The sequence below is a fragment of the Episyrphus balteatus genome, chromosome 1 (assembly GCF_945859705.1).
Source record: "Episyrphus balteatus chromosome 1, idEpiBalt1.1, whole genome shotgun sequence".
Lineage (NCBI taxonomy): Eukaryota > Metazoa > Arthropoda > Insecta > Diptera > Syrphidae > Episyrphus > Episyrphus balteatus.
The window spans coordinates 47129082-47139542 of NC_079134.1; the positions used below are offsets into that span (position 1 = coordinate 47129082).

The 10461-nt window shown below is 29.1% G+C and overlaps 1 protein-coding gene across 1 annotated transcript; it reads right to left on the minus strand.

Moving 5' to 3' along the window:
* Window positions 1-3111: 3111 nt before the first annotated feature.
* LOC129920493 (lipase member H-A) lies at window positions 3112-7524 on the minus strand. The gene is made up of 7 exons (XM_056001787.1): window positions 7490-7524; window positions 7091-7239; window positions 6905-7020; window positions 3789-3915; window positions 3533-3724; window positions 3273-3474; window positions 3112-3205 (listed from the first exon to the last, which is right to left on the minus strand). The coding sequence occupies exons 1-7, from the start codon at window positions 7522-7524 to the stop codon at window positions 3139-3141; spliced, it is 888 nt and encodes a 295-aa protein (XP_055857762.1). The 3' UTR covers window positions 3112-3138.
* Between the last annotated feature and the right edge of the window lie 2937 nt (window positions 7525-10461).

The window sequence follows — 10461 nt, forward strand, 5'->3', positions numbered from 1 at the left end:
GATAAAAATAAAAAACCAAAAACTCGGTTTTTTTAATTTTTCACATAAATTTTGAGGTTATGTGAAAAAATTGTTCATGCAAAAGTTGTAGATCTTTTTATTACCTACAACTTCGCCATACAAATTTTTTCTATAGGATTTGTAGTTTTGCCGGAAATCGAGATATACCATTTTTTACCATTAAAAACTCAACCCACCCACTTCCCGAAATCGGCTCGCCCGTAATTTATTTTTCCTTTAATTTTCATCATATTCACCTCCTTTTCCAATGGGTTTCATTCTACTATGATTTTTTCTGGTTTCAAAAATTATCGACCCTGGTCTATATTGCTACAGCCCTAAATATATATATATCTCATGTCTTTTAGATATCTACAAAAACAGCTAGAATTTTTTGAGCTCGATCAATTTTCATCAAAAAAAGAAAAAAACATATAATTCACACGCTATTGAATCAATTTTTTTCAATGAAAACCTAAAAAAAATTAATATCATCTGAAAGCTTATCTTTTCACCTTTCATATGACGTTTCAATCTTATTTCTGCTATGCCTAGAAAAAAAAGTTAGAATTTTTTTAAGCCAACCATGTCGAAATTCCAAACTGAGATTACGGTACTTCCCACACTGGTGGCTGTTCATGATCAACAGATCTCCACAGGTGTTTTGAGGTATTTCGCAAGTTTTTTAATTTAACATTGTGTAGCTTGTATTGAATGTACAGTTATGTGTGATATATCAAATGAAAGGTAATATTATCAGGATGCTAAATAATATAATAATAATAAAATAACCTGTTGAAAAATAAAACTTTATTTTACCGTTACTTAAAATTGTGACTACAAAATTGATTGAAAATTTTTTACCAATATAGTCCTATCGATTATAATCTATCTACAATATACATTTCATTCATTTATCTGTTAAAGAAAAAAAGATGAAAATAAAAAAAAGGTTAAAAACGGTCAAAAAACTTGGGAGAAAAAAACTTGTTTTTCCCGTTATTCGGTCAAAAATCATTTTAAAATACCAGTTATTTGCACATGTGTGCACACGGTTTGAGATTTTTTGAACGATACGAAAAATTTAAAAAATAAAAACTCACCCAAAAATTGCCCCAAAATAAGTAGGTGTTTTTCAAAAATTCATATTTCGAAACGCAGATACTTAAAAAAAAAATCCGTAATAGATCCCTAACTCTTTTTTTATTATCTTTCGAATGACGTTTTTCAAATTGTCTAAAAAAATTTCCCCTACCTATAATCACTATAATCACTACTTTGTCAAAGGTCTACCTCATTTTATAGTTCTAGAAAACCATTTATTACTTGGTTTTGAAATTTTTTAGAATTTTTTTCAATACCATTGTCAGTCTTGCAATATATCTAGCGATTAAAAAAAAAATCAACTCTTTATATTGTCGCGTTTAGAAAATAGCCAATTTCTTGCAATTTTGTTTTCCCCTATTTACCCTATTAAATGACGGAATTTTTAAAAATCCTTCATTTTTTTAAGCTTTTGGTTATTATCTTTTGAAATAAGCTTTTTTTTAAATACTTTAAAATATTTTCATTTTGAGAAAAAAAAAACATATTAATAAAATACACGACTGGGTCGCACAAACTTGCTCTTACGGTAAATGTGCTCTTATCTCAAAGCTGGTTATAAAATAAATAGGAAAAATTATAATGTATAAAAATACATAAAATCTATTTTTTATAATTAATGAAAAACGGTTTTGAATGATTTTGATCACAATGCAAAGTATGTCATCAGATTTTTTGTATGAAAAGGAATTTTTGGAAGAAAAATTTTAGAATCATTAGAGTATTTTTATAAAAAAAAAACTTTTTATACATACAAATTTTCTTAAATTGTCGAAATATTTCCCTAACAATAAATTGGAAAAAAATTCAAACTATTTTTTTTTCAAAATTTTATGTAATTAAGTATTAATTAAGTTTTTAAAATTCGATGCTCTTACTTATTTTTAAACAAAAACAGAAAACCTGATTCAAAATTATCTTGTCATTTTCGAGAAATTAACAAAAAACCAAAACCACTTTTTTCTAAAAACCTCTTTATTTTCTGTATTTTTACGTGGCTGGACTTGTTGATAAATTAATTTTTGAAACATTAACCATTCGTGAATTTGTTTTTAAACATTCAGACTTAAATAAGGATACAATAAAGTGATACAGTATTGGACTGACCCTGAATTGATCAACTTTTAACGACAATAAGACAATAAAATCTCAATTTTTTTGGATTAAAATTGAATAAAAAATAATAGTTTACACCAAAAAGATAAATCAAATATGAAGGAAGAATTTAAATGTTATCTAGGAATGGCTTGAAATAATTTTTACTTTTTTTGTAGGCATTGTAGAAATCTAATTAAAAAGTTATATTAAAGGTAAAATAATAGCCTTTCATATGATATACAATTTATTATAGGTGGTTATAAAAAAAAAAGGGTTTTAAAAATGATTATTTTTAAATAAGTAAGATGGATTATTGTAAGGGCTTAAATGTTCTACAAAAAAGTCCTTGGCCTCAAATTGGTTGTTTTAACCGTTTAGAAGATATTCGCATCCAAGTCGCAATGCATAGGGACCATAAGAAAATTATTGAAATCAGTGGGCATTGGTTTGGATGCGAATATCTTCTAAACGGTTAAAGTTTTTTTGACCCACCCTAATATAGGTACATTAAAAAATATTTGAATCTGTCAATGTCATTCATGAAAAGTCAACTATTAAAAGAATTATTATCACAAAGTCAGAGTAGAATTTATAGACAATAAAGTGGTATTAAAAACCAATGTTATTTTTATATTGTATATATTTCTTATTTAATTAAAATACAACTAAATTAAGTTTTAACTTATGCTTAAACTTAGACTTCACTACCACATACAACAATTTAACTTATAGTTCTATTTTTAATAATCACATTAATCTTAATTTGTTTTTAACAAAATAAATAACAATAAAACTAAAGATCTAAACAATTATTTTTATTAACCTAAATTTTGATTTAAAATAAATCATATAAATAAATAATTAAATCAAATATTAATTATATTTTGTAATTATAAACAAGATGAACACTTTAAGAAAATTGTAATTTATTTGTATTTATTCAGCTTGTGTAAATGGACAATGTTTGGCATAAGGCACATCGAGACAAAAACATCCACGGGCACTAAAAATGTATTAAAGAATGAAACGTCAAGTTTCTGAATATATACTTTTCATATCTTTTTACTCACTTATCCGGTGCATCGTTACCCATTTTATACTCCTGCAACAGAGATTCAATTTTAAAAGGATCCCTTGTTGTTACTGGTAATCTTCCTGGTCCAGATACCTTGACACAGCCATTGGGACAAGGAATACCTATGAATTTCTTGTGTTTGAACATTGCATTTGCCAAAAAGCAAATACTCATAAAATGGCTACATCTTGATCTTCCTAAGATAAAAAAAAACTTGAGTAAATTCAACAATATCACAGTTATTTGAAAACTAACTTATTGGATGTCCTCTGCAGTATGGTTGATACATTCCACCATTTATGCAGTAATTTAAATGTCCTGTATTTTCACTCTGCCCCAGGAAACCTGCATTTGTATGAATTACTTGAATAACAGTGGCATCGTCAATTGTTAGCCGAAAACTGTCAGTTTTCTTTCGTTCGATTAGCGGCCGAGCTGGATCCAAACCTGAATATGGACAATGTTTATAAATAAAATGAGGATTTATAAATAAAATAAATTTTTTTCTTACCAATGATCCTATACTGCTTTTTTGTAAGATGATTACTTATCATTCCACAAATATGGGCACCGAGAGAATGTCCTACACACGTTATTTTTTCACGAGGCGTACCATGGTGTGTGATAAAAGAGTAAATCTAAAAAAGAAAGACAAGAAAAAAAATAAAGATTTTCTAAAAACTCCTCATTTCCAGGACAAAAACTTAAGAACGAAAACAAAACATTGAAAACAGACTTTGTCAATTCCTTGAAGAGGCAGTACCCCTGACAAAAAAGTTTGTTGGTGGTAAAGGACCAGGATTCAAACAAAGACCTCTGGCTTCATAGACCATGGCAATAACCATTTCTTCACTAGGGTGCCTACTACCTTTTTGTTTAAAATTTGTGAAAGTTTATTTTTAATTTTGTATAAGAAATTTAATAAAAACTTAAAAAGTAATATAAAATTTGTTTTAAAATTACAAAGAGGATGCCACATTTGTACCCATAAATTGATATTTTTAGTAACTTGTATAAGGAAAAGTATCAAATGTTAATGAAACACCTTTCTCCTAGTATTATCCTTTGACAAAGCTTTGGAGCTGATCACAAACAAAAAAATAAATGAATAATGCATCACTTTGAATAAAATGATGTCAATGTAGAAAAAAGTATTAAAAATGATTCAAATCCTTTTTAACAAAAGAAGAGAGAGAGAGTCGGTTTACGGACGATGATTTTATATTACGTGATAACGTCGTCATAAAAAATGTTGTGTGCTTTTGTTCAAAATGAGTCACTTGAAGCGTTTATTTATTTCAAACAATCATAATTTACAAGAAAAAGGTAAAAAAAAAATTACCTTTTTTCTTTTCTCATTATATTAATTATTTTTATTTTAAAAGCTTACAAAAAATTTTTACCATTTAAAAGCCAAATATTTCTTCTAAAACCATTTTTAAATTTTAACAATGCGCAAAAAGTATTAGAATAATTTATTAAAAACAATCATTTCTTTTGAAATAACTGAAAAAATCACTTCCATCACCCAAAAATTCATTTTTTTTGATATAACAACCTATAATAAATTTTATACCACCTGAAAACTTATTGCTACAGCCCTAAATATATATATATCTCATGTCTTTTAGATATCTACAAAAACAGCTAGAATTTTTTGAGCTCGATCAATTTTCATCAAAAAAAGAAAAAAACATATAATTTTATCTTCACACGCTATTGAATCAATTTTTTTCAATGAAAACCTAAAAAAAATTAATATCATCTGAAAGCTTATCATTTCCCCTTTCATATGACGTTTCAATCTTATTTCTGCTATGCCTAGAAAAAAAAGTTAGAATTTTTTTAAGCCAACCATGTCGAAATTCCAAACTCAGATTACGGTACTTCCCACTGTTCATGATCAACAGATTTCCACAGGTGTTTTGAGGTATTTCGCAAGTTTTTTAATTTAACATTGTGTAGCTTGTAGTGAATGTACAGTTATCTGTGATATATTAAATGAAAGGTAATATCATCAGGATGCTCAGTAAAATTAAATCAAATTTGTATTTGCTCTAGATCAAAAGATATAACCTGTTGAAAAATAAAACTTTATTTTACCGTCATCTCAAAATTGTGACTACAAAATTGATTGAAATTTGCTCAGATATATATCTAGTCCTGTCTATTATCTACCTACAGTATACATTTCATTCATTCAAAAAAGAAAAAAAGAAAAAAGGTTAAAAACGGTCAAAAAACTTGGGACAAAAAAACTTGTTTTTCCCGTTATTCAGTCAGAAATCATTTTAAAATAACAATTTTTCCGCATGCATGCGCACTGTTATAGACTACATGTTCTATAAGTTTGAGATTTTTTGAACGCTACGAAAAATTTAAAAAAAAATAAAAACTCATCCAAAAATACCCCAAAATAAGTATGTAGGTGTTTTTCAAAAATTCATATTTAGGAACGCAGAAACTTAAAAAAAAATCCGTATCAGGCAACTAATTTTTTTATTATCTTTCGAATGACGTTTTTCAAATTGTCAAAAAGAATTTCCCCTACCTATAATCACTACTTTGTCAAAGGTCTACCTCATGTTTTAGAAAACCATTTATTACTTAGTTTTGAAGTTTTTTAGAATTTTTTCAATATACTACTGTCAGTCTTGCAATAAATGTATCTATCGATAAAAAAATATAAACTCTTTACATTGGGTCATATGCATAAAAAATAGTAAATTCTTTTACTTGAAAAATTGTAAAGTATGAACGTGTTTTGTCCACATTTTGTGCATATCAAACGTACTTATAGGTACTTATTAATTTCATATTGCTAGTATTTACTATTTTTTATGCATACGGGCCATTGTCGCGTTTAGAAAATAGCCAGTTTTTTGCAATTTTGTTTTACCCTTATTTACTCTATTAAATGACGGAATTTTTAAAAATTTCATTTGTATTAAGCTATAGGTTATTATCTTTCAAATAAGCTATAAAAGATTTTTGTATCTCTAATAGTTTATTTTTTATTTTTAATTGAAATGTTTGCCGCACTGCGAAAAATTTCAAGTGGAGCGGGAGAAAATGGCTTCACTTTTTTGTGGTGGCTGCCATGGTTGATTGACTTATAAGACGTTCACGTCAAAAAATTTGTTGAAATCGGTTGAGTCGTTTACGAAAAAATTATGAAACTAGAAAACATTTTTAGGTTGTAACTGATCAAAAAATATTTGTTTTGCTTGGAGAGATTGACCTTACTTATTACAGTACTTACACATAAAAATTACTGCCATAAAAAAATCACAATAGAAAAATTTCCATTTCGCCTCTAAGGAATTTTCAAAGCCCCTTAAGTACCGAATTTGATTAAAAGCGATATGCAGCTTGAGATAGAGAATCTCACCCCGAAATCGGGGAATACTTGTTTTTTTTTCTGTCTTCTTTATTAGCCTAATTTTTAGTTACTTTATATGTAGGTAAGTTAAAGGTATGTTAAAAACTATAGAATATAGTTTATATAAGAGCTAACAGCTTGTAATTACCTACACATAAAAACTGCTCTTCTTAACAACCAAAACAGTTAATTGAGTTGTTTACGCAGAAACAAACAAATTAAGTAATTATCAAGGAACTACTAACCTGTGCGGCACACTGTGCAGCCAATCTTGTATTTATAAGTGCTGTCAAATAGCATGGATATTGCGTCAATGGTTTCCAATCAACTGTAATCACATTATAATCCCGTGACAAGTAAGCTACAAATTTAAAAAAAAAACACATCAATTGATTAGAAAGCAATTTCTTCATTCATACAAACACTATTACCATCTCGCAGATAAACTAAATGGTTGTCTTGAGCAGTTCCATTAAATCCATGTATAAGAAACACAGATTCTCTATTTTTACTATATCCGGCTTTGTAAAGACTCCACGGTGTCTTAATACTCAGCTCAACTCCGAAACGTGGTCCCTTTCTGAAAGAAATCAACAACAACAAAAAATAATACAAATTTTATTTTAAAAACATAAACATGCAGTGAATTCAATTGCAATGTTAAACCAACGCCTAACAAATTATTACACAATAAAAATAAACGTGTTCGTTAGAGCAGAAATATAAAATAAATAAAACAAAAACGAAAAATTGTAAAACGATTTGTCGGAAACATTTACGGAAAGATTGTAGAATAGCTTACTGAATGAATAGAAGAAGAAAAACATTACCCTGCCACAGGCACGAGCTTCCTCTTTCTCGCCATGCCTGACTGATAGTAAAAACAGCAGAAAAGTGAAAGGCAATCTTTTTCGCATGCAGCACGTGAAGGAGGCATAAAATCATTTTTCAGACTCGCCGAGCTGAATCAATCATAAAAATTTAAGCGATAGTGATTTAAACACTTGTCTACACGCATATTTTGCATACACTTCGATGTAAGTGATTTTAACAATGTTTGCTTAGAGAATTTGCATCGATTGGAATTAACTATGTAGTTAAAGTTCATATCTTTAACAACCAATAAACTTAATTAACTGGCCACTAACGTTTTCTTGAGGCAAAAGGTAAAGGAAAATTAATTATTCAAAGTCTAGGAGTTAAAGTGGATTTGAACTTGAATAACAAAATAGGCGATTTCAATGCAAAACTCAGTCAAGCATGTTATAAAAAAAATGTTCGAACAATTTTGGCAATACTGAGGATCAGTTTAGTATAATACTGCCCATAATCTCGTAAAGGCCCTAACTAAAAAATTTTTTTTGCATATTTGGAGTTAGGGCATTGTCTCTGATTTATTCTCAGAAAATTCAAAATGTACTTTTGATTTTTTTCATTTTTATATGCAAATTGCGATATTAGATTTAGTGTTTCCCTCTATAAGTAAGAAAAATGTAGTTAGGGCCTTTACGAGATTATGAGCAGTACAAGAGTTCGTTAAGACCGTACATAAACTAGGGATGGAATCGGTTAGAGTGGTTTGTTATACTTGGCAGTCACATCACAATATTTTTGACGTGATAACGTCTTATAAATCGATGAACCATGGCAGCCACCACAAAAAAATGACCATTTTCTCCCGTTCCACTCTCGCACTTTCGCAGTGCGGCAAAAAAATTCAATTAAAAATAAACTAATCTTCTATAGCTTATTTGAAAGATAATAACCTAAAGCTTAATCCAAATGAAGGATTTTTACAAATTCCGTCATTTAATAGGGTAAACAGGGGTAAAACGGAAAGATGAAATTTGGGCTAAAATCTAAACGCGAAGTCGTAGAGAATTGAGAATAACTGCATTTAAGAAAAAATTCTAAAAAATTTTGAAACTAAGCTATAACGTTTTGTTTGAACGTTTTACACTTGTTGGGGCTATGACAAAATGATGATTTTGGGTTGGAAATTTTTTTTTACATTTCTAAAGATGCCAGGTGAAAGAGAAGGAAAAAAAATTATGCGTCTGAAACCGTTTTTTTTTTTTTCCAACACTCTGCGTTTCGAAATATGAATTTTTGAAAAACATCTTGTTTTTTAGGGGTATTTTGGGTAATTTTTGATTTTTAGCTTTTTTTTGGAGCTTTCAAAAAATCTCAAACTTATAGGACATGTAGGTTTTGGCCTTATGCATACATACATGTGCAAAAAAACTTGGAATCGTTTAGTGAGTTTTGACTGAATAACGAAAGAAACAAGTTTTTAAAAAACACGTTTTTTGACCGTTTTTAACCGATTTTCATCCTTTTTTATTTTTATCTTTTTTTCTTTAATAGATACAGGAATAAAGTATAAAGAGTAATAATAGACCATGACTACGACTATATGTGTGCGATCATTTTCGTAAACACAATTTTTAAATAACGCTAAAATAAAATTTTAGAATTCAACAGGTTAAACTTTTGAACAAGAGCAGATAGAAATTTTATTAAACTTTTATGAGCATCCTGATCACGGTTGCCACTCGCATAAAAAATTTCCTACCAAATTTTTCAAAAAAACCTACCAATTCAAAGAAAAACCTACCCAACGAAAATTTTCGATTTTAAGAGAATAAATTCTTGTTTAAAAAAATAAAATCCACGACTGGGTCGCACGAACTTGCTCTTGGAGTTAAAGTTGCTTAAATTTTTAAGACTTTTTATATAGAAATAAAATTCGTTTAAAAAAAAAAAAAAAAATAAAATCTGAAATTAAATTGCCCTCCAAAACAAGTATGCAGTTTTGATTGATATATTAACGTGCATTTTTAGAAAAAAAATTCAAAATCGTTAGAGCCGTTTTTTAAAAAAATAATTTTTTATAAATAATTTTTTGGAAAAAAAGTTTTAAAATAAAATTGTAATCCCATTTTGTAGAAATCATTAATCAAGAATGTGAAATTAGTGTCAACACAAAACATGAAAATGGATGAGTTCAGACACCATACACCCTTCAAGCAAGAAAACGGAGTTCAGAAAAGACACTCCGACCGCGAAAGACGGGGTTGCACGCACACACTTGCAACTTTTTGTATATGAACACAAAGTCGAAGGAGAAATCGTGGTGAAAAAACCAATACATATAAAATCGGCTCCGCGGTGATTCTAATTTCCATACTAATTTGAGCCGCCTTCAGACCAGTTTCTGCCTCGAAGTCGGACTCAGCTCCGCCTGAGGCGGAGCGGATTCGGACCGAGGTCGGACCTGTTTGCTTGAAGGGCACTACTTAATATTATTACTCTCGGTTTAGATGGGCACATTTGTTTGGCACAAATATTTTGGGTAGATTTGACATAATTAAATTTTTTTTGTCAATTATTAAAAATAAAATTATTTTAGAGAAAGAACTTGGAAAAACCTACCAAATTGACTTCAAACCTACCAACCTACCCAAGGTAAAAAAACCTACCCAGTTTGGTAGGATCCTACCCACTCCGGCAACCGTGATCCTGATACAATTACCTTTCATTTGGTATATTACACATAACGGTAGACTAACTACAAGCTACACAATGTTAAATCAAGAAACTTGCGAAAAACCTCAAAACAACAGTGGAGATCTGTTGCCCCCCGAACAGCCACCAGTGTGGGAAGTAGCGTAATCTTAGTCTGGAAATTCGGCATGGTTGACTTTAAAAAACTCTAACTTCTTTTGTAAGCATCTTTGAAATGAGACTGATACGTTATATGAAAGGTGAAATAATAAGCTTTCACATGGTATATATTTTG

What these genes read in the sequence shown, in the direction of transcription:
- LOC129920493 (XM_056001787.1), bottom strand. Translation starts at nt 7,524, where the DNA reads ATGGCGAGAAAGAGGAAGCTCGTGCCTGTGGCAGG. An exon ending in AAGCTCGTGCCTGTGGCAGG is followed by an intron (nt 7,240 to 7,489) that starts GTAATGTTTTTC and finishes GATTTCTTTCAG; the next exon opens with AAAGGGACCACGTTTCGGAG. An exon ending in CTGCACAGTGTGCCGCACAG is followed by an intron (nt 3,916 to 6,904) that starts GTTAGTAGTTCC and finishes TTTCTTTTTTAG; the next exon opens with ATTTACTCTTTTATCACACA.